We start from the raw sequence: 23,794 nt of genomic DNA on the forward strand, positions 1-23,794 counted from the left end.
CGGAGCCAAGCTTGCCCTCTGGGGCCACGTCCCTGCATAAATTCACCCTCCCCCACACTTTGCCCCTGGACCCCTTCAGAACACAGTCACCCTGCCTACTGTCACACATCTCCTGTTAGGACAGGGGGAGTCCCTCCAGGTCAGCTGGTCCAAGCCCCTCAGTGTGGGGAGGAGAAAGTGAGGCCAGGCAGGGATGAAGCTGCCCCAAGCCCTTGTTCCTGTGTCTTTCAGTCCCACACAAGAACCACCATGGGAACAAAGTCCTCCCCTCCCAAAGGCACCGGAGCTCCCCCCGGCCTCCCCCCACCCCTGCAGGGTCCTGAGCCTGGACAGGGCACAGATGGCCCCGTGCCCCTGCTGTCCTCCTGCACACAGGCCCGTGGGCTACAGGTGTGCAGTTTGCAGGTACTTGGGGACCTCGGGAGGCAAGGCAAACGAGGCCAGTGTCCCCACCCTGCCCGGCAGCTTGCTCCCGCGCCCCCATGTACCCCACAGACCTCCAAGCCCCTGCTCGATCGCGTGCCGCCAAGGGGAATGGCCTGGCCAGAGGCCACCCCGCAGGTCAGGTGGCCTGGGAGTCTGTTCAGCCTTGCCTCCCTGAGAGGCCAGCTCAGCCCTGGAGCAGAGTCGGGAAGGAGGCAGGTCCCTGGGAAACCACTCGTGGACAAGAGTTTCAATACACACAGAGGTCACTAGCCACTTGGAGCCTCTGACCAAGAGTGGAGAACAGGGAATAACACAGACAATGATGCAAGGATTTCAGCCCAGCCGACAAACGGCAAACTTTCAGAAGGACTCTGGAATCCAGCAAGATGAGTGGAACGTCCATCACGGACCATCTAGACCATTGGGATACAGACAGCAACGCTGAGGCCTGGGGAGGCTCGGGTGAAAAAAAACCTGTGAGCCGCGGCAGGTCAAGGAGGTCATCCGATACTGACCTAGCGGCCAGGCGAGGGGGAGGGGAAGCCCCCGGCTTCAGGGTCACAGCTGTCAGCGTTCAGGACAGCAGCAGCAGCGTCTCCCCGGGGAAGTCCGTGGCGGCCCCTCTCCGCTCGGCAGTGGGCCCGGGGTGGTCGAGCTACCAGTGCTCCCTGGAGTCCCAGCGGCCAGGAAAGCGGTGCAGCCTCATATCTTCCTTCTGGATGTGCTCGTAACAAGACTGGCAGGAAAGAGGCGAGGCTGAGGGGGAGATGCCCTGACTGCCCCCGGCCCCGCGCATAGTCGGCCCAATACCCGGGTACACCGTCCCCCCGCCTGGACCACCCCGTCTCCAACTCAGCCTCAGCCCCAGTCTGCAAGAACAGGGGCCTCCCCTCTCCTGTGATGCTCAGAGATGTAGCCTGGAACATGCTCGGGGCCCCAGGGACCCAAGGGCTTGGGTGAAGTAAGGGGCCCTTCCCCAGCTCCTTTAACAAGGGCAGGACCAGGGACTCCGTGCAGACCTTCCCACGGAAGCACATACGAGCAGTGACTCTGGGTTCACCCGCACAACAGTGTCCAGGGCAGGGAAGGCGTCTGCCCCACTGGCCAGAGTATTTTTGCCTCCGTCCACCACCTCCGTCCCTCACCTCCAGGGCCGTGAGCAAGAAGTCATACAGTCCCCCGGTGTGGGTGGGGTCCATCATGTCACGAATCAGGTGGATCTCGGCTCCCAGGTGCTGGATTCTGGAGAACGCCCACCCCCACAGTGAGAAGGAGAAGGCAGCCCACTGGGGAAAGGCACCAAGCAGCCGGGGACGGAGACTTGGCCTGGGTGGCTGGACACCTGGGCTGTGGTCCCCACTCTGCTCCTGGCCCCCACGGGACCCTAGGTGGGACCTCTCTGAGCCTCAGAGCCCCGCTCCGTACCAAGAAAAGCTGTGTCCATAAGCCCCGATGTTCCAAGACCTCCAAGTGAGTCTGGGCTGGGGGTCAGGGCAGGATGGGAAGGGGTCCTCCCGCAGCCCCCCCCAGCCCCCGGCCCTGCTGGGGCTCACCGGGCACGTGACACCACATAGATGAGCAGCGGCAGCAGGTCGTCCATGGGCAGCTTGTGCTCCTGGCCCAGCACACGTGACACGGTGGCCTCGATTTCCCCGTACGTCCTCTCCAGCACCTCCAGCTTCTCCCGGGGGTCCACCGTGGTGCTGCAAGGGCGGCGGGCTCCAGATCAAGGCCCTCGGGTTCAGCCCCAAGCAGGGGCCCCCACCCTCCTGCCCCCCGCCCCCCACCCTGCCCAGGGCGTGGACTCACATGATCTTCTGCAGACACTCAGTGGCTGACAGGAAGCACTTGTCCCTGACCAGGGAGAGTCTCTGCGGGGGATGGGGGGCAGATGGATGAGGCCACGGTTCCCCCCGCCCTGTCATCCCTCCCTTCCAGGGCCAGAGCTCTTGCCATCCACCGTTCCCCATCACTGGCTCTAGAAGAGCCCCACCCAGAGGCTTGAGTGACCCAGGGCTAGTCCGTGAGCCTCAGTTTACCCAACTGTAAAGTGGGATAATGGTCTCCAGAGGTTGGGAAGGAAGATAATGACCCCAAAGGCCACTGGGTGCCGCCCAGGGTGGGTACTACGTCAGCGGCTCTCCAACCCAAGGGCTTGTTGAAACACAGAATCCAGGTCCACTGTCTGAGCTTAACTCAGGATGTCTGGGATGGATCCAAGAATCTGCTTTTCTAACAGCTCCCCAGATGCCATGGGCCCAGCACGCACACCTTCAGAGCCACCGCCTGGTGTGTAGCAGCCCACCACCCCCTCCGACACTCTCAGGAGGGGGTACCAATACTGCAGCAGGGAGTACTCCCACCAAGCGGGAACCGAGGCTCTGAGTGAAGTATCCCACCCACCGCCGGACAGCCAGGAAAAGGGGTGGAGCCTGGGTTTGCATCTGCTCCCGGCGGGCCAGGAGATCAGAACAACCCAGAAAGGAGATCAGAACAACCCAGAAAGCCGGGTGTCTCCCCCCACACCTGCTGGCCAGCGCTGCCCAGGCTCCTCTGCAGCAGGGAGGCGGGGGGCTGCTCAGGAGACTGAGCAAACTCTGGGGGCCCAGCTCAAGGCTCAGGCCTCCCCCCACCTGAGGCAGGTAACAGACCCACCTTCTCACCTGATTGGTTGTCAGCGTGAGGTCCTTGAGGGGCCACAGGTGCCTGAAACGAAACAAGTGTGACACAGAGCCTTTCCCAGGAGGAGGGGGCAGGGTCTGAGGTCAGAGGGCAAATTCCCTGTACACCATGTCCCACAGCAAGGCTGGGCACAGGAAGGGGGGTCCACGATGGTCTCCCGGAGTGCTTGCATGGAGCCCAGGGCAAGGGGAGGCTGGGAGAGATTCCTGAAGAAGACAGCACCCCAAAACTTGGATAGGGGTGAGGGGCAGCGGTACAGGCCAAGGAACCCTGTGAACAAATCCCGGGGCTGGGCCAGAGAATGACAGTGGAAGAGACTGTTCTGGAGGCTTGATGAGCCAGGGCAGGCTGGTGAACGGGGAGGGATGCGGATGCCATGAGATGCCGCACAGCGCAGGGACTTGCGGAGACAATGCAGCAGGGAGGCCAGCATGGAGGAAGCAGCATGGAGGCAGCAGGAGGGGGTGGGGGCGAGGGACACTGGGGAAGCTATTGGGACCCAGGTCTCTGGGCTGGTGACAAGTCAGCTGCAGGAGACATTCACGATGGAAGGGGAAACGGGGTTTCAGAGGGGGTGGGTGGGAAGCACCATGACTGTGTGACAAGGCAGACCAGATGTGGGGAGACAGAGAGCACCCATGCCCTCCACCAGGCATCAGAGCATCAGAAGGGGCACTGAGCAGAAAGGACGTTTTAGCAACTAAGGGTAAAAGGGACCTGCTCCCAGAACAGTCCTCAGTTTCCCCTTGGGGACCTCCCCTCCCTTACTCTCAGTCCAGTGGCTGAGAGCAGGACACCTCGCCCCAGCCCCAGTAGTAGATGTTGAGCTAGACTGGCCAATGTGGGCCACAGCCAGCCTTCAGGGGCAGGCTCAAGACCCAAGCCAAGCCAGTGAGGGACTTCAGGGGCCCTGCTGGAGCTGTTGGGAAGGGGACACCAGCTCCCTGGGGCACAGTGGGGGATGGAGCTGGTAGAGTATAAACTTTGAGTGGCCGGTACCATGTTTGGCACCATAAATGGGAGCCAGAGATAGATCAAGAGAGAAAGAGAAGTTGCTTCCCTTCACCATGCAGTTAAGCAGCTAGATCCAGCCACGCCTGAAACCCGCAACACCACCATAATCCTGGAACTTCGTGGGTACGTGAGCCAACGACCACCACCCCCTTTCCTGCTAAAGATCACTGAACTCCATGTGTACCCTCTGTGTACACGGGCCCTGGCAAACACGGCAAGGAGGGAAGGCTTACTTCTGCACGTCCAGGAACTCGAGCAGCTTGGTGTCGGGGAAGAGGCTCAGGTTGGCGATGCCCTGGCTGTAGAGACTGTCCTCTGTCTCATGAAGAAGCAGGTAGAGAGTGAAGAGCTCTGAGTAGAAGCTGGGCAGCATAAGGGGCAGCACGAGGCCATGCACCTGCAGGTCCCTGAGTGACAGCGGCAGGACAGGTTGGAGCCAGCAGGGTGGGAACCCCCCCGGGGGGGAGGGATCCCTACTTGGGCTGCCCCTCAAAGAGCCCATAGAGCTCCTTGGCCCATAGCAAACAGCGTCCCTGCCTCCTCCATTGTCTAGAAAACGCTTCCAAAGCCTATCCTCAGTCCTTCGCTGCCTCAGTTGAAATCCATGGCCCCCTGGTCCTCTCACTGGATGCTGAGAACCACTATGGCAGCTGGGGTGGGATTTGCTCCCCCTGGGACTGAAAGCAGAACCCGGCCCCGGACAGACAAGGGACTTGCAGCAAAGCACTCAGCAGCCACGCCAGGTGGTCCAGGGCTGCCTCATTTCCTGGGCTTCCTGGGACTCCAGGGGGAAGTTCTACCTAATGTCTAACCCCACCTCTCACATCTCCTGCAACGCGGTGACAGGCCTCCCTGATTGGGCTCTCTGGGCCTGAAAGCTGAAAGCGAACTGTAAGGTTTGGTCTTCGGGAACGGAGGGAGACAGAGGACGGAGGCCCACTCTGTGTAGCCTCAGGCTCCGCCCCTGCCAGGCCTCAGCTTCCCCATCTGTGTGCAGGGGGAGGGTGCCTGGGGCGGTGGCTCACCCTCTGTGAGCCTGAGAGGGGACACTGGGGTACAGCACCTTTACAACTAAGATGCACCCAATACACTGTGCCGGCGCCCCCGCCCAGGTGCCCCAAGGAAGAGGTCATGCGTGGTTCTGACCCTCAAATGGTCAACAAACAACTCCTGGTCAGTAGCATGAGCCCCCAACACTTCCCCGGAAGTACGCCATCCCCCAAGCGAGGCTCCAGGAGCGAAGGTGGGCAGCCTCCCTGGTCCTGAGCCCGGCTGCCCCCTGGGGCGGGGACCCTGCCGACCCCAGGGGAGCGTTCACCTTGTCTCCGTATCCTCGTCCTCCTCGGGAGCCTGGCCCTTGCGCTGTAAGGCCACCTGCAGCAGACCCCTGCAGAACGATGAGAGGGACTGCATAGCTGCCACTTCCTCCAGAACCTGAGTCCCCGGAGACCGGGGCAGAGGGCTCCACCCCTCCTCCGAGCCATGGAGTATGAGGAGCCCAGCCTCCCAGACCTCTGTAGTTAGGAGGCTGGCAGCACAGGACCTCAGCCCGAGAGTGCTGGAACCCCACAAGAGAAGGACTGCAGCACCTGGGGCCCCCACTGGTCACGTTAGATGGGGTCTCGGCTCAGCCAGGACTGCAGATGGGGTCTGAGTCCAGAGTCAGGGGTCAGCCCAGGGCCTGGTCGAGGCTTGGACTCTGGCTACAGGCAGTCCTTGCTCTCATCTCCTACTTTCTAACCCCTCTGCTCACCAGCTGGACACTTACCGACCCACTCTCTGGTTCCTTCTCAATCCAGACGCACCATTCCCGCCCTGCGTGCCAGGCAGAGCATCTGATATCGGGAAAGGGCAGAGCCCCACCTGCCTGCGGTTGCCCCATGTGCCCCCAGCTCACCTGTAGGCAGCCCAGAGCTCGCGGGCGTGCTGCTTCACCTCCTCCTGGGCCAGCGCCTGCAGATGCTTGCTGGCCCCGATGCCCGCGTACGTGGCCTGGAAGGTCAGCATCAGCGTCCGGAGCAGCTTTCCCAGGGGGTGCAGGGAGTTGCTCAGAGCCTGGCAGGTGCAAAGGCCACAGAGAGGGGTTCGGGGCCAGGCGCCGGAGCACAGCATGCCCCAACAGGGCTTCCAAGGCTGCTCCCATTTCACAGGCGGGAGCACTGAGGCTCTCTGAGGAGATGTGGTCCACAGGCCTGGGCCCTCGGGGCAGCACCGGGGGCAGCGAGAAGGCCTCCCTCCCCGCAGACCCCTCTGCCCTAGGGCCCTCACCTTCCTGAGGCACTCCCGCAGGGCCGGGGGCTCCCGGTGCAGCAGCAGCTCATCCAAGACGTCTTCCATTCTGTCCGCACAGGGCTCGGGCTGGGCCCTGGGGCACCGGGCACACGCGTCTCTCACCCACGCCTGGGCCCTGGCCCGCCCCCTCCAGGAAGCCTTCCTCCCCAGCCCACGCGGAGCCCCACGGAGACCCACCCTGGCCCTCTGGATGCCCCCGTGGGTACCCCCGTGCGCGCGTGCACACACACACACACACACACACACACGTGCATGCCTGCACCTCACCTCTCACAACACAGGTACTCCTGGGACTTGCGTAGCTCCCTCGAGTTCTGCACGTGGAAGCCCAGCAGGGTCTCCTGCTCATCTCCAGGACAGCCGGCACTAACGAAGTCCCGGAAGGGGCCATAGACGCCCTGCCAGCGGCTCTCCACGGGGAAGGCACCCACACCTAGCTGCCTGCAATAGAGGCAGTGGGGGGTGGGGTAGGGATGGGGCTGTGGTGGGCAGGACCCAATCCAGGCCCTTGGAGAGATGGGGACGTCCCTTCTGGCCCCAAGTCAGGGCCCAGGAAGGGTGGGTGGACTGGGGGGCGCTAACCTCCAAGGCTCCAGGAGAAGAAAGGAGAGGCAGAGAGAAGGACAGAGAGAATCTACTCCACAGTAGAGAAGAAAGGGATACGCGGAGCCCTGGAAAGGAGACAGAAAGATCTGGAGAGCTGGAGGCCGAGTCCAGACAGCGGGGTCTTGGCCTAAGAGAGAACAGGGCCCGAAGTCCAGGATCCTCCTGCCCGAAGAGCCCACTCTCCCTCCCACCACACCTGATTCCTTCCTGAGCTGGATCCTGTCTTGGCCAGCAGGCCTGGGGGTCTGGCTGTGTGTGCACCTAATGGAGCCCCGCCCTCCAATGTCAAGTTCACAGATTTTCCTACATCTGCATCCCACCCAGGCTTGGTCACGCCTCTGGGGTTTGCTGTCTACTCTCAGCTCCTGCTGTCGGGGAGAAGCATGCAAGGATGAAGCGTCTAGTAATCAACTCTACTCCCTCCCCACACCTGAGATGCAGCCTGGGACTATTAGAACTACCAACCGCACCTCAACAGACATGGCAAAAGTCACCACTCAAACTACAGTTTTCCAAGGAAGACCTCTGTCCCCATGGGGAAGAAGTCTATCCCCTTCTCGAAGACCCCATGATAGTGACAATGAGTCTACTTAGCAAGTTTCCTTCTTCACCTTGGCTGCCAGGAAACTCAGAGCCAGGTTCATGCTCAGTCACAACCATCATAGGACTTATTTGTCCCTTCCTTTCCTTTAAGTTCAACTCATACTTTTGTTTTCCATTTTATTCTTGTTTATTTGTGTCATTTTTATAAACTGCCTTGCACCCTTCCCAGAAAAAAAGCAGGGTCTAAGCAAAGCCTATGTACAATGTTCTCCTCTGGTTTTGTGGTGTGTGAAATTATGCCATAGCCCTTGATACCAAGAGTCTCTGACTTGAGGGCTGTGTGACCTGAGCTCTCTGAAGTCTCCAAAGAGCTAAGAGGAAGTACAGAAAAGCTCCTCTGAGGAGGACTGCGTCCCTGGGGCAGAAACACAGACATAGACACAGATACACACACACACACACATGTCAGGCTCCAGAATGCATAGGCCAGGGGGCCAGCCAGGCTCTCACCTCTTTCGGGTGCTGCTCGGATCTGGCGGGAAGGCAGCTGTGTCCAGCACACCCTGGGTATGCAGTCCTTTCCCTGCCCCGCTGCCAAAGGAGCCCTCCAGGGTGAAGCCATTGGGGAAGGTGACCTTGCCCTGTACACCAGGGAAAGGAAGCAGGGATGCCTGTCTGTCTGTCCAGCTGCCCTTCCCGCCAACCATGACAGGCCTCGTGCCTGTCCATCCTGGGTCACGGAGGCTAGGGACTAATAGGTCGCCTTCCCACTACCCAGCCTGAGGGGCTCATAACCCTCCACGTCCGCAGGCCCCGACCAAGGGCTGTGCCAACAGCCCAGGGGCTCACGTCCGAGGCAGGAGACTGGAAGGGAGAGAGGAAGGGACTCTCGGGTCAGAGCAGGAGAACCACCGCTGTGGGACTTGGGGAGGGGTGGGGCTCGGGATAAGACCAGAAGTAGGAAGAGGCCTGGGGAAGGCAGGAGGTGTGCTGGCCTGGGGAGGGGCAGCGGCCGCTGCACGGCTGTCCCACTCAGAGCACTCCTGGCCTCCCTGCTTTAGATGTCACAGTGCCCCCCAGTCATTAGGAGACTGAAACAGCCCCCACATTTCCAAAGGCCCAAGCAGGGCCCAACTGCTTTCTGCTGGGTCAGCTCAGGCAGGACCGTGCTGAAGGACAGTCACTGCAGGGGCCCCTGCCCAAGGCACTGATGCCAGGAGAGGGGGTGGATTCCCACCCAGGGGCCTGTCGGGAGACACAGACCAGCCACCAGCACACTGCAAACCCAAGGTAAATCCGCCTGTCACCTCTTGCCTCCCACCAGGATCGAATCACAACTCCACAGCAGGAGGGGGTCACAGCGCCCACCCTCTGGATGCCGTGGACATGGGAGAGGCCCTCCCCCCACTGCCCACACCCTCAGCCCTGGGTCCAAGTGGAGAGATTACAGGCTCCACCTGAGGCCTCGGCAGGAGTGGAGTAGGTCTCGGCGGTCCTCACCTTCCCCACAAGGGTCAGGTCCCTGGTGAAGTTGCCCTCATACAGGGAGTCATCTTCAGACAGGAGGATCCCGGGGCCCTAGGGAAGGAAGCCGGAGTAGAAGCAGTGGAAGGGCCAGGAGACTGGGGATGGGGAGGGGACGGCAGGAAGACAGAAAGTAGGTAACAACCCAGGGGCAGAACGGTCTCGAGCCCTGTCATACCTCCCAGGACTGTGCTGAGGTGGGATGCCAGCCCTTGGCCCGTTGAGTACTGAGCACCTGCCCCATGGACCTCATTCCTGGGTTACCCCGAACGACTGCCTGGGACTTGGCTCCTTCCCTCCAGCAGCCTCTCTCAGGAAGCCTCTTGGGGGCCCTTCCTTTGCCACCTATGGCTCAGTGCTGGGCTTCTCCTCAGCCACCCCCACTTCCCTGTCACTGATCCTCGGTGACAGTGGAGCAGACCAGGCTCCCTTGTTGCATTGGCTGCCAGGAAGTTCAGAGCCCAATGGGATATAAATGTGTGTCCTACTTGAATCTATTCTGTGTCTATTCTTATCTTTTTTTCCTCTTTCAATCCCTTCCAGAACAAAGTGGAGCATAAGCCAATGTACAAGCCATAATAACAAGCAGAGTCACCAGGCCAGAGCCCTACTATGTGCCCGTGCATCTGGCCAGGTGTGGGTGAGGCAGGAGGCCGGTGCTGGTGTGCCTGGGCTCAAGAGACCTGGGTGTGAGTCTCAGCCCTGCCACTGAATAGAATGTGACACCAGGCAGGTTCTCTGACCTCTCTGAGCTTCACATGTGTCACTCATCCACTGGGGACAGTGACATGATCCACAGGGTTCCTGGGAGGATCCCATGAGATCGTGCCGGGAGGTTGAGCTCAGGCTGGGCCTCTGTCCATTGCAGAAGGTGCTAGCATCATCGTTACTGTGCACTTCACTCTTGCCAATTTCCCTGTTTACAGTAAGTAGTGAACCTGAGTTGCTGATGGGGAAACTGAGGCTGGGAGGGCCAAGGCCAGGGCGGGTGGCAGAACTGCATTCCTGCTGAGGTTCTGGCTCCCTCTAGCACCTAGGAACCCAGCTTCCTGCCCCATCCACCCCTGCCCAGCCTCTGCTCAGCGTCGGGGCCCTCAGAGCAGGGGGGGCTCCAGAATTCAGCCCCAGCGCAAGGAGAGGGTAGCTCAGGGCACACACGGGTCACCCCACTCACCACCATCTTGTCTGCCTGGAAGGTCCCCTGGTAGCAGACACCAGCCTGGGTGACCATGACCCCTGGGCCGTGGCGCTGGTCGGCCTGCCACATGCCAATATAGCGCTCACCCCTGGGGAGGAGCCAGAGAGGGATCAGATTGTTCCTGGGCATTTCTGTGTGCTCTGCTAGCACGGTTGGGGTGGGGGTGGAGAGCAGGTAAGGAGCAATGATAGCGCCTGAATCCACTCAACTCACACACAGGGCGAGAGAGGTCAGGACCTCCAAGAGGTAGAGAGGGTGGAGGGAGGGAGGGAGCATGCCAGAGGGAGGGTATCCTGGCAGGCTTCCTGGGGGAGGTGGCAGGAAGGGCAGATGGCATGCAAAGCCACGGAGGTAGGAGCCTACAACAGATACAACAGGTATGAGGGGACATTCAGTGGTCTAGAAGACTGGAGGGGTGCACGGGTGGCACGGCAGGGGTGAGGTCAGAGAAACAGGCAAGCCTTGAATGCCAGGCCAAGGGCCCTGGGCTTTGTCTCACAGCACAGAGAGCCAGGAAGGGCTGCAGTCCTTACGTGGGACTGGACTAGGGGTCAGAAACTCCTCCCAGACAGCACAAGGAGGAGCCAGACTGGGGAGGCTCCTCAGTCAGGGAGCTCAGGGCCCCTCGTTCTGAGCCTCAGCATCAACCAAGGTCGTGGACGGGAAGTGAGGGGCTTCCGGGGGACTCTGGGGAGCACAGATGGACTGGACCCACTGATGACGGGCCCCGCGCCCCGGGGCACCCTAGTCTGTAGGGTCCTCTCTGCCCCCCTTCCACCCGCGGGGGCGGCGCCAGGGCGCTCACCTGTCACCGTCCTCCTCGACGCCGTACCCGCTCCGCTGGCCCCTCTCCCAGTGGCCCGTGTACTTGAAGGGCTGCGGGGCCTGCGGGGCGCTCTCGAGGACCCCAAATCCGTGCCGCAGGCCCGCCCGGAAGTAGCCTTTGTACACCTCGTCGGTGCCGTACCTGCAGAGAGTCCTTGGCAGCTGGCCCGGCCTCCCTGAGCTCAGCCGGGGGACCCGCCGCCCCACGAGCCCGCCCCGCCGCCGGCCGAGGGTCACTTACTCACAGATGCCGTAGCCACACATGCTGCCTTCCCGCCAGTGGCACTTGTAACAGTCAAATTTGTCCTCTGAGGCCTGAGGCACCAGGCGGATACCGAAGCTGCCAGTGTGGGGCGTGGGGAGGCAGTCGGCACCCGGGCTGTCACCTTGACCCAAGACACCCCACGACACCCCTCCTTGCCACCCCAGAGTGTCCCTGCCTCCGAGGGGCCTTCTCAGACAACGGGGGAGAATCTCCCAGGTGCCCAGGCGTCTTTTCTTCCCAAGGCCACTCTCAGGATACCCCCCTGTCCCACCCCCCGGCCCCTCATGCGCCCTGGGAGCACCTTCGGGCACTGACCACTCCCTCCATGACCTGCCCCCTCCTCTGGGCTTTCCCTCTTGTGCAACAAGGGGAGCTGGACCAAATGGCCTTAAGTCCCTTTGTGAGGTTTGGGACTCGAGGAGGGGGCTAGGCTGGTGACAGGGGCGGGGGCGAAAGCCACTCGCCGGCCCACCACCCGCTCCTGCAGCATCCCCAGCCTTACCCGTGCTCCAGGCCCTGGCAAAAACTCCCCACGTGATTCCGGCCATCGGGCCACTTCAGGGTGCCCCTGGAAGACAGTAGAGGTCCACACACATAAGGCCCGTCAGAACCATCCTTCAACACACACAGGCCCCCCAGCCGACCTCCACCACTCTCTCCAAGGCCCAGGTTCCCCTTGGACTGGACCCTCTGCCTCCAGCCAGCCCTCTTCTCTGACCCACAGGGGCTCTCAGCCCTTCCTGACTCCTGGCACACCTGCCCCAGCAGCCTCCAGCACACTCACCGCACCCCCCAGGGAAACATCCAGGTTCCCTTTTTCCCTTGACCAACAGGAAGCTCCGAGCTAAACTTCATGCTTAAGTCAAATGCTAGTCAGTGGTTTCCAGCATCCACCTCTCCTCTTCTGACGTGGCATTGTTTTTTGTTTTGGGGTTTTTTGGTTCCTTTGCTTCCTCAAGCCCTTTCTGGAAGCAGGCAAGGTATCAGAAACTAACGTGCTTGTGAGCGTCACCTTGGCAAGTGCCTTCTACTTTCTGGGGCGTGGCTTTCCCAGCTGTAGCGTGGGCGGGGGTGCACATTCTTCCAAAGCCCTCCCGCTTGTGGGGTCACGCAGACCTGCGGCTGAAGCCGGACTCACCTAGAACCTGCCCGAAGGTGTTAGGTAAGTCATGCCAATCTCTGGCCTCAGTTTCTACACCTACGGAACGGGCGGTAACACTCCCCTAGAGTGTTCTTGTGAAGACTGGTGGAGACAGGAGGTCTGCAAACCATTTCCACTACCACCTCGTGCTACATGGACATGAGAATTATCCTTCCGCCCTCCCGAGAACAGTAACTGCAGACCTGAAGTCTGTCCCATGCGCTCTGGGCTCATTACCATCATCCGGACTCTACCCGGCACAGACCTACTATGGGCCATGCCCTGTTCAACGGGGCTTAAGACAGACTGGGAGACAGACAGAGTTGACCGACTGATGCAGGAAGAAAAAGCCTTTGGTTGGTGCCCGGAGGTGACTGGGTCCTGTCTACCCCTCAGACTCCCAGGAGGAGCCCTGCCTTGCTGGGCCTGGAGCCGCGGTCACTCACCTGCCATGGGGCCTGCCCCGACACCACTCGCCCTCGTAGGTGGCCTGGCAGAGCTGGCCCTCCGCACGGAAGGTGTATGCCACGCAGCGGCAGGTGGGGGGCTCGGAGGGCTCCCCGCCTGCCCCCAGCACAGGGAAGTCCTTCTTCCCACGCAGGGCCTGGCACACAGCCTGAGTCACTTTCCACTGCCAGACCATCTGGTGGGGACAGGGGATAGGTCACTGCTGTGCCAGAGGCCCCTCTAGGAAGCCTTGTGGGGTAGCTCCCGACAGTACCCCCTCCCCCACCCCCCGACCCTGTTCTGGCACTTGGGGGAAACTCCAACCCCACCCTGCTCCCTCGGGCCCCGCATCCAGACCCGAGATCCTGGTGTACAGTTTCGGGGCCTGCCCAGAGGGGCCAGACTGAACCACCGGAACCAACACAGGCCCTGGTCCCGGCTTCCTAGGGAAAAATGCCCTGTGCTCTGTGGCATTCTGATGCCTGACCCCAGCTGACCACTGCCTCGCTCTGACCGTGACCCCAGTGGCCTGGCCACTCCCACGGAGCCTCCAGGGTGGTACACCTCCCCCTCCTCTCCTGCTGTGTCCGCTCACTCCTCTCACCCCACCACCCCGATTCACAGCTCACCCACACTCACCCGGTCTTGGGGGTCCTTGGAGCAAAAGGAGAGCTCTTCCTCAGGTGTGAGGAGGTGAAAGGTGCACCTAGACAGATGGAGGTGACGAGTAGGCCCCAGCTCTGTCCAGGACGCTGTTCCGGGAGGCCCCAGCCCTGGGGTGCGGGCAGTTTCATGAGGGTGGAGGGACAGAAGGCCCAGGGTGTCATTGGAGGGGGCTGCTCACCCGTCCTGCCCAGGATCCAGCCACACCAGCTTCAGATCAAAGGTGTGGACACTGTGACCCTGGAAGATGGGGTACCGGGGTCACCCAGGGCCCAGCCCAGACGCTCCCCCACTGCTCTGGCCCAGGCTTGCTCCAGGCACCAACCTGCAGCCACACCACTGGGTGTCCCCTGGCTGCTCGGTCCAGCAGGCCCAGCACTGAGCCTGCTCCCCAACTCCAGGGTGGCCCCTCTGTCTCCCTTCCCATCTGAGGGCCTGGCAGGAACCCAGGAGCAGCTTCCCCTGCCCCCACATCCTGCTCCAACATGGCCGCAGCTTGGACACCATAGGCCCCTGCTAGAAACCTCTCTTAGGCTCCTACCGCCTGGGGGATGGAGACCTCACTGCTGAGCCGGACCCCTGAGACCACACAGACTGATCCCGGCTCACAGGTCCCCACTCCTCACCCCTCCACACCAAGTTGCCACGGCCCTTCCACACTCACACCTTCTCAAGCTTGCCCCCAAACCTCCCTCAATCTGACCCTTTGCTCACGCTGCTCCTTCTACCTGGAAAGCCATCCCTGCTCTGAGAACTGATGAACATCCCTTCCTCTAAGAGATTTCACGTAGCGACCTCCTGACCTGGCCTAGGCAGGCCAGTCACTGCCTCACTGCCCCAGGAGGAGGGGGGCCAGGCCCAGACCCGAAGGGCAGGAGGAAGGTGCCAGACACAGGCAGGGACAAGGGTGGGCCTGGCACAGGACATGCAAAGGTCCAGAGGTAGGGAAGGGCACAGAGCATTTAAGTGACAGTATGTCATCAGTGTACCTGGAGCACAGAACGCGAAGTCGGGAGTGGAGGGGAAGTCAAACTGAATCAGAACCCCCAAACCAGGTTTCAGGAGACACAGGTCTGGGCAAGTAGCCTCCCTGCCAGGCCTCAGCCTCCCTGTCTGCAGGGGAGTCCCAGACTGACATTCTGAGGGGACAGAGAAGACAGTGCTCTGGCTATCACGAGGGCAGTCTGAGGTCAGGGGGGAACTAGGCACAGTCAAGTTTACAGGCCAGGGAACAATCCCAAACCCCCGGCCTGGCTCCCCCTTTGACTTTGCTGATGTCCAGAGCCCAGGCACTGCTTCCACGTGGCACTTTCCTCTGGAAGCTTCGTGTGTGCCCCGAGTGGTTCATCCAGCCCTCCTCAGCCACCAAGAGCCACCCAGGACCTCCCATCTGGGGCTCCTCTCCCACATAAGGAAGAGAACTAAGAGTTGTCCAGCACCCGTGGAAGGACAAACTCACGAGCATCCCATTTTCCAGATGAGGAGACCGAGGTGATGTTGAGCAGGGCTGCTGGCTGGCAAGGGCTGAGGCTGGGTGGCACCTGGAGCAGCCTTGCCCAAAGGCGCCCCGCTCCTGCAGGGATGACGCCACCTGCCACCCCCACCCCGGCACTGCCTGCTTCTCAGGCCCCTACCCCTCCCCTCCCCATGAGCCCGAGTTTTCGCTCCCAGCTGTCTCCTTCCCTTTGCTTTCTCAGCCAGGCCCCAGACTCCCACCGCGGCCCCAGGACCTCTGCTCAGCCCCACCCCAACCTGCAGCAAGACGAGGACATCATCAAAGAGCAGCACGCGCTCTGCCCGCAGCGGGGTCACCGTCACCGGTACGTCCTGGCTGTCCTGCAAGAGTCGGCGTGCAGGGGTGCAGAGCACATCCTGGGGAAGGAGAGCAGGGAGGCACGGGGCTCAGGCACCCCCATCCCGGTGGCTGTACCCACTCCTCTGCCTGCCTCTGCCGGGAGCACCAGCGCCTGCAGTCCGAGCATCTCCTGGAGGCCCCCAGCTCAGCGATGGACACCGGGGCGCCCAGTCTGGAGGGGCAGCCCAACTTGCCTTGAAGCTTCGCTTTGACGCCCACCCCGCCTCGAGCCACCGTCCCTGCCAAGCCCCCAACAACACTCACAGGGGCTCTGCAGTCCCTGCCTCTAGCTGGGCCCCAGGCCTGTCACACCCTCTCAGGGCACAGGGGGCTTTCCCCCCAGCGGGGGCAGTGCATGCCACGGCAGGCAGTGACAGGAGGATGGGATCGTTTGGTGGCATCCCAGGACAGGGGGCCAGCTCTGACTGCTCTTCCCCAGAGCCAGCTCACCGCCTGGCCCGGGAGGTGCTCCACAAGCAGCTGAGGAGGGCTACACAGATGGACCTGCCAGCCACCTGGCTCGGCCACCGCTCCCACTTCCAGACGGGGAAGCGGACATTCGGGGAGTCCAGCAGTCCCCTTCCCTCCACCCGTCGGGCCTCACACTCACTCTCAGCCGGCTGCTCAGGGAGTGCCGGAGAGCCTGCATGGCCAGGGCCTGATCCAGCGCCTGCCTCATGAAGGACTGCAGGTTCCCGAAGAGGGTGGCCGCGTGCACCACCAGCTCCCGCGTGGGGTGAGGCTGCGGGGACACAGAGCAGCTGGTGGGGGGGCGGGGGCTTGCCAGAACCTCCCCCCACCCCGTGATGCTTCCCCAGCCCTGGCCTGGCCCCGGCTGCTCAGAAGGTCTGATCAAAGCCAAAGTCTGTCCCTTTCCCCCTGCCAGCCCTTCCTTCAGGGAGAGGCCAGCGCGAAGGTGCTTCCAGAAGGCTGCTGGGCCTGGGCCAGCTGTCCTCACACCCAGTACACAACTCTCCAGCTGCTCCCGGGTCTCTGCCCGGCTCCACTAGGGCACAGCCATGTACCTCAGACAGGATGGGGCAAGGACAGGCCCCGTCAAACCACCCCCCACCCCAGTCGGAACACGGCTCTAACCCCAAAGCACGGTTGGGTCCTTCTCAAACCGGGGTTCCTGGGTCAGGTGAGTCCCTGGAGCTGGGGCCCAGTGAGCGGCCCCCAGCCCCCCGACATCCCTACTACTTACGTCCGCAGTGCTGTCCCCAAGGCCCAGCAGGAGGAACACATACTGCTGCACATGATGGGCCAGCGGCTGGTGGAGGGCCTGGGCTAGCGCCGTGCCCACAGAGGCCTCGGAGCTCACGCCCGACAGCAGCTGCCACAGGGCCTTCCGCTGGCCCCGCCAGAACTCCCTGGAGGAGGGAGGGCCACACACCACCTTCTCTCCCCTCCTCCATTCCTGAACCCACCGCCATCGCCCTCCACCCCACCCCAGCTAAGCCCCCAGATCCCAGGAGCAGTCCCAGACCCCAAACTTCTCTCCTATCAGATAAACGCAGTTTATCTGCACAGTCCGTGGCAATATCTCCGTGTAAAGGGCTCGTTGAGTCCAACCGTGCACCCTGAACAGGACCGCCCCTCCTTCCCCTTCCCAGGGCCAAGCTGAGCTAGTGGATATCTGGACTGTGCTCACAGCCCCCCCCCCCCCAGACTTCTTCCCTCTCTTCCGGTGTGGAGTGGTGTGGAATTGTTAGAACCAGGAGTGCTCGGGGTGAGTCATGGGCTGTGACACTTGCTGCTCTGGGGATGGGACTTCCCCGACCTTCCCTCCCAGACACCCCCGCCCGCCCTCTGAGCGCCCTGCAGCATCCTGGGCTCACCTCCTCTTCTTTGCTGCCTTCTGAAAGGCCTGCACCGCCACGCAGCTCACGTAGGACTCGATGTACCTGCCGGCAACACAAGAGACAGCCTGCAGGCCCAGCCCACGGCTTCCCCCCCAAACCCCTGCCCTGCCGGGGTCCCTGGATCCCACTTGCTGAGTGCCCGGCCCCAACCAGATAATTCCAACTCAGTCTTTCTCCCCTGGGAGGCCCCAAAGCTCAGGTCTGGGGTGTCTGAACCAGCGCCTGGTGGCAGCCCAAGCCCCAAAGGCCAACCCCAGGTGAGCCTCCCACAGACTGAACCCAAACCTCGGCCTCAGCCTGACCCCGGTGAGCCCTGGTGTCCGGTGGTGGGCACGCTGATGCCCAGGCCAAGCCCCAGCCTTCCTTGCTGTCTTACTCCACATGGACTTGTAGCACGCGGTCGGCGTCGCGCAGCAACAGCAGGGACTCCAGGCCCACGGTGTCCTGGTGGCCCAGCCTCTCCTGCAACGAGTGCAGGCTCTCCTCCGTCACTTCCCAGAGCCGCTGGGAGCTCTGGTGCAGCTGCTGCAGGAGCCGCAGGCCCTCTCTGCCCTGGGCATCCGAGGGCTCTGGGGCTGGGGCGGGGGGCACAACCGTAATGTGAGGGGGCGGCGCCCCACAGCCCAGGAGCTGCGGCCAAAGTCCTGCATCCTCAGGGTCCTTGGGCCGGGACAGGAAGCTGACGTGGCACCCTGAGCTCAGCAGGGACGGGCAGGCTGGAGCGCGGGGCAGCACCCGTGAGGGGTCGGGGGGGGCATATATCCACCCCCTCACGAAACAGGGACAGAACGCATGACCTGGGGCACCAAGTACACTAAGTCCCCTGACTCTCTGGGCTTTCTCAGGTCTGGGGTATGGGGTCCGTAAGATCCCGTGGTCCCCTGGCACCCACAGATGCACGGACAAAGCCCCCAAGTGGGAGGCACCTGACCAAGGTCATTTCACAAGTGAGACCCCAACTGGGTCATGCCCTGGGTGAGAGCGGGATGAGAATCCTGGCAGAGAATCAGGCCCGTGCCCTGGAAGAGGTGGGATTTTGATTCTATGTACAGCTGGGTCTAGGCCAGGGGTTCATGGCCTGGCCCTTCGGGGTGCCTCAGAGAAGAGAGCAGCCAGTGGCTGGAGGCAGAGCCCCGGTCCCATCAGAAGATGCCGATACCAAGTGTCCCCACTCCCGTCTGAGGCTGAGAATGCTGTGCCTCAGAAGGTCTAACAAGGTAAGACTCGGATCCCCAGGATGGTTCCTGTGTCCCCCACCCTCGCCGCTGCCAAGCCGAGACTCACTGGTTTCAAGCAGGGGCTGGAGGACAAGGCTGTTGATGCGGGCGAGGGTAGCCGAGAAGACCTCCTCCAGCCGCAGCAGGGCCTCCTCCTCTGGGCTGCACATGGCCGGAGCGCTGCCCTCAGAGCCTGTGGACGGGGCACAGGCCAGAGTGAGGGCACCAGCCAAAGCAGGGTCAGTGCCATGCCTTCTGTCCGTGTGCCCGGGACCACCCGCGACGGATGTGAGCTATCAGCCCAGGTGGCCTCAAAGGGGAATTTCTGGACTAGCCGCCAACCCCTGCCCTGCTCTGCCTCGGGGGCCCAGCTGAGGGGACCTGCCCGAGTAGGAGGGAGGCCTCAGAAGTGCCCAGGAAGCATCCCTTTTTAGCCAAAAAGGCAGGTGCTCCTCAAGCCCCGTTCTGGCCTGCTCATTCCCCTGCTCAAATATCCACCGTGGCTCCCAAAGGCTCAGAGTGATATCTGAGGGTGTTCTGACCTCGCTCCCTCCCCTCCGAGCCTCTGGAAGTGTGGACCTACTGCCAGAGGAACCCAGCCTTTTTCTCAAGGCCATGGCTCAGGACCCCTGTCACCCATAAAGGCTACGTAAGCAAGGAGAGGTCTGGGGGAATAGGGAGCCATGGAGGATCTCAGGGCAAGGAAATGGTAGGACCCAAAGTCAGACTTCTGGAGATGGGCGTGATGACAGCTGCAGAAGAGATGGTGCCGAGCAGTGGGAGGTTGAGGTCAGCGTGGGTGACAGCTAGACCCTCCGTGCCCCCCAACCTGCTGACCCTCCTGTGCCCGGAGGAAAGAGGGAGGGGCTGCAGGGGTGGGCAGGTGGGCTTGAGTTTTTGGACTTCCCACCCTGGAGTGAAGGACCCACCACACAGGCAGGGGATCCCCTGGGAATGTGGCTTTCTGATGAGAAGGAGGGGCAGCGAGGGGCCTGGGCTCCAACCCACCCCCACAGCCAGGCTGCAGCCTCCAAGCAAACACAGCCCTCTCCCACCAGAGCTGGGTGCCCTCACCAAGCAAAGTTCATCTGCCCAAATGACCCGACCAGACATCGCAGGGTTGAGAGCTGGAGGGTTTTTTAGCCCTAGACCCTCGCACTGCCCCTCCCTGGCTCTGACACTGAGGCTCTGCAGTTAGCTGACCTGGGTGGGGTGGGAGACAGAATCGAAGCCGCTGGAATGGGCAGGCGACACAGACCCAAAAGGGCAGACGGGAAGGGGTCTCATCCCTGCCAACCCAGCCCCAGTGGCACCAGAGGGCATTCCAGGTCCCTGGCAAAATCTACAACTTCCAGGGAAGAGGCTCTGGGGGAGCGGGGCGGCTGCCTCCGAACTCTGGCCAAGGGCCCAGGCCCAGGCATTCCTGCCCCACCTTTCCTGCCTCTGCTGCTTCAGGAGGGCGAGGCCTTGGGAGGGACAGGCAGGAAGGGGAAGCAGCTAGACACCCAGCTGTGGCCTGCTCTCTCTGTGGGCCCCTGCGGCAGCCCCGGGGACTCCCCCCCCACCATGCCCCCTTCCCTGACCTGGGGCACCAGGGCACGTCACTCCAGGTCAACTCAGGCAGTCCAGCAGAGCCCAGCCAGAGGGCCAAGGTACAGCAAGTGTGGTCCGCCTGACCCTCTCCCCCATTATCTCCACAAATAGATGGAATGGAAAGGCCCTTTGGGGGGTGCCTTTTCCATCCTCAGCTGGCAGCCAGTCAGTCAGGGTCTGAACTGAGAGGTGAGGACACAGGCTAAAGGTAGAGGAAGAGGGTGCAGCCAGCACAGAAGGTGCGGACTGGGAACCAGATCAGGGCGAGTGTGGACCTGCCAGTCAAAGGCCTGGGACTGGGAGGTCCTGAATACCAAGCATCCCCCACACTCACAGTGACCTGGAACCCACCCCAGCCACCCTGCACCCAGGACACGGAGCTCTCTGTCCCTCTCCACCTCAGGCTACCCCTCTCCCCTGCACAGAGCTGGCGGCCACCCCTACCCTGCCTGCACCTGTGGCCCCCACCCCAACGGCTCCCACGGGACTCCCTGCTGACCGCCCGACCCACTGCTCAGTCCTGGTCATGTTCCAGCTTATCCAGAGCCCTACTCCTCTCTCGGCCTCAATCACCTCCTCTACGAAATGGGGGTCTGCTTAGCTCAGAGCTTTTGAACTACATAAGCCCTCCCTAGAAAGGACAAACTGGTGGGGGGAGCTGCTCTGGGCCTAGAGACCTGGTCCTCAGGCTCCCTCCCCGCTCAAAGCAGCCTGGGCCCCTTAGGATGAGTCTTACAGATGCGGACTGGCAGACACAACTCTAGGACCCTTTCAGATCTGTGGCCCCAAAGCGATGTCTACCCCTACGGAACTGAGGCACACTGCCCACAGGAAAGGCCAGAAGTTAAACACGGCCGGAGAGGTGGTGGGTGGGGGTAAGGGTGCAGACAAGGCTGGGGATCTGGCCCATTGGGCCCTGCTCCTTGGCTAGGAAGCTTGGGGCTTCATCCTGGAGGCAACCAAGGGTGTGAGAGCAGGGAGCAGACCAGGCATGAGTGTGTTTGGGAGTGGGGGGAGGGCTAAGCTACAACATGAGAGCAACCCAGCAGGCGTAATCCCTGCTCAAACCCGTCATACCCCCAACCCACCCAGCTCTGGTCAAGGGCATGGCCTCCTTACCCTCGTCCTGCACCCAGGTCTAAGGTTCCTTAGTGGTAGGCTGCACGTGACGTACCTATGGAGAAACTGAGCCCCAGGACGGAACTGGAGGGTCAAGACACTACGTGCAGAGCGTGTGCAGGGCTCAGACCCAGGCCTCTGGCTGCCTGTCCCACCAGGCTCACCTGAGCTAGGGGTTCAGAAAGGCTGGGTGACTCGCCTCAGGGCACACAGCAAATTCCCAGCAGGGCCCAGCCTCCTACCTCCTCAGGCAGCCTTGGTGCTCCCTGTGGGGCGGGGTGAGGACAGAACTGGCTAGTCCCGGCGTGCCCAGGTGAGTCAGCTGCCCGTCCCGTGTCAATCCAACCAGCAGCCAGACCTGCTCTCTTCCCTGCATTCCTGGCCTCTGTCCACGCCAGGTTGCTCTCAGGCAGGGTCACTGAGGCCTCCCCTACCCTCTCCAAGGCCCCTCTGGCCCCTCAGGCCCCTGGGCCACACCCTGTCATGGCACCCATGCTGGTATTTCCTGGTCTGGACAGGCAAGGAAGTCTTGCTTGCCATGGAGACTTTTTCCTGGGCTGCTCCAGAGTCCCCTAAAACAACCAGCAAGCGCAGTGGTAAACAGAGCAGAGAGGGGCTGCCCAAGGGAGGGGGCACTCAACTGCCACAGCTGACCCCTCAGTCTTCACTTTGGCCTCTCCCCCAGCACCCCTTCTCTGACCGTCCATGGCTCTGAGCTTCTTGTCCTAGACACACACACCCCCAACTCCCAGTCTCTCACAGCTCCCCTGCCCCTCCCTGGCCCAGCACACGCAGTCCCCAGAGTTTCCCAAACATGGGATCCTGTTCCAGCCACTAGGCGTTTGCCCATGCCGGTCTCACTGAGGGCGTCACCTCCTCCTGGCAGTCTCCCAGGCTGGGCGAGGTCCAGGGGGCGGCCCTCGCACCCCAGCCAGGGGGTGCGGAGGCTATCCCTGCGCTGCCCCTAAACCCGAGCCGGGTGACCACGGGGCAGGGACGACGAGGTCGAAGCCCGCTGGCACGGAGGGAGCCTTGGGACAAACTCAGACGGCCCCGGTGTGAGTGCCGCCTGGGACCGAGGAGTCGTGGAGGGATGGTGACGCGCCGGCCCAAGGGGGCGCTAGGAAGGTCCCACCTGGAGTGAGGGGAACGCGGAGCACAGGAGCCCGCCCACAGACGCGCGACCTCCGGCCCGCCCTTACCTGTGCGGTGCCGGTGCCGGGAGCGGGGAGAGTCGCCGCGGCCGCTCGCTCCCCGCCGCCCGCACGCCGCCCCCCGCAGTCCCGGCGCCCGCCACGCCCCCGCCACGCCCCCGGCGTTCGCCCCGCCCCGCCTCCGGGAGTTGTTAGTGGAAGTTGGGGCGGGCGCCGACGGACTCGCCAGGCAGGAGGTGGGACGCGGCGTCGGTCAGCCCCCCGCCCGACGTCTACTCATAAGGCCTTTCCCGGGAGTCCTCCGGGGTCCGAAGGCTCCTGGGACCCACGGGGAGTGTGAGGAGGAGGACTGACTCCTCCGCCCCCTGAAACACACACACACTCGCTCGTTCGCTCACTCACACTCTCACTCAGGCCCAGCCTAGCCTGGTTTCCTGGGGAAAGGCTCCCAGAACAGCAGGCAGTGCCCGGGAAGCAGCCTGGCTTTCTTGGCCCTGGCGGGGCCCTCCCGGTGCACTCGCCCCTATTCTGACACTCTGGGGCCTGGGTGCAGCCCGGTGACCTCCTCCACCCGTACAGAATCACAAGAAACTTGAAGCCAAGAGTGGGGGAAACCGAGGCTGCCCTGCGGCCCCTTGGGCCAGATGTGTACGGCCAGTCGCCACTTCTTTCTGTGTGGCCTTGGGGAAGTCCGCCCGTCCGCCCCCACTCCTGGGTCTTCACATGGCCCAGTAGAGCGAGAAGCCAGCGCTTGTCTGCTCCAGGGCCTGTGACCTTGGAAAGGGTGGTGGAAGCCTAATCCCAGGAGGGGGAGGACAATGGTTCAGCCTGTAACAAAGGAGCCCGCTGTCTGCTGCCTGGTCCCCCTCCAGCAGCCACACCAGCCTCCCCCCCATCACTTCCCGTGGAACACGGGTTCCAGGGGATGACAGGAGTCATTGCCCCTTTCATGGCTGACAACACTGAGGCCAACAGGCAGTGGAAGAGCAGAAAGGTAGCCCACCAACCCCCTACTCAAGTCTGAGGGGTTGGGAGTCATGCCCCATTCTGCCAAGCTAAAGAGAGATTCCCCCAGTGGAGGGGGCACATGATGGGTGGAGGGGGCACATGATGGTTCGAGGGGTTCCTTCCCAGGGGAGCAGGGTCTCGGTGGGTCTGTGGGTCCCTTGGCACATGGGAGTGGTCACGCAAGGGGTTTCTGGGGCTTGGGAGGAAGGGACAAGGCCACATGTAGAGAGAACAAGGCTGTCTAAGAGTGTGCGTTCTCACTATGTGTGACAAGCACGGCAGGCGGGACAGAGTCCGGAGCAGGAGGAAGCTGATTTTATGTTTGGCTTCTCTGGGCCAGCCCTTCCCCTCTTGGGTCTC

General features: G+C 62.3%; 1 protein-coding gene across 3 annotated transcripts; it reads right to left on the bottom strand.

The window, feature by feature from the left end:
* Positions 1–757: 757 nt before the first annotated feature.
* On the bottom strand, positions 758–22,550 carry ALS2CL (ALS2 C-terminal like). Of its 3 annotated transcripts, none has more exons than XM_026500676.4 (26): positions 22,475–22,550; positions 18,628–18,753; positions 17,720–17,918; positions 17,320–17,385; positions 16,686–16,851; positions 16,092–16,223; positions 15,379–15,498; positions 13,808–13,866; positions 13,603–13,669; positions 12,963–13,159; positions 11,878–11,943; positions 11,352–11,450; positions 11,091–11,252; positions 10,262–10,373; positions 9,064–9,141; positions 8,074–8,204; positions 6,682–6,855; positions 6,391–6,487; positions 6,020–6,177; positions 5,441–5,509; positions 4,356–4,529; positions 3,090–3,132; positions 2,236–2,297; positions 1,980–2,129; positions 1,572–1,668; positions 758–1,162 (listed from the first exon to the last, which is right to left on the bottom strand). In XM_026500676.4, exons 2-26 carry the CDS (start codon positions 18,728–18,730, stop codon positions 1,082–1,084), a joined length of 2,862 nt encoding a protein of 953 aa, XP_026356461.3. In that variant the 5' UTR covers positions 18,731–18,753; positions 22,475–22,550; the 3' UTR covers positions 758–1,081. The 3 variants fall into 3 exon arrangements, 2 of the variants coding, with proteins under 2 accessions (XP_026356461.3, XP_026356462.3); XM_026500677.4 differs by lacking the exon at positions 22,475–22,550 and adding an exon at positions 21,273–22,462; XR_007191789.2 differs by having other exon boundaries at positions 1,062–1,162; positions 3,082–3,132.
* Between the last annotated feature and the right edge of the window lie 1,244 nt (positions 22,551–23,794).

Source organism: Ursus arctos, unplaced genomic scaffold (genome assembly GCF_023065955.2).
Source record: "Ursus arctos isolate Adak ecotype North America unplaced genomic scaffold, UrsArc2.0 scaffold_14, whole genome shotgun sequence".
NCBI lineage: Eukaryota > Metazoa > Chordata > Mammalia > Carnivora > Ursidae > Ursus > Ursus arctos.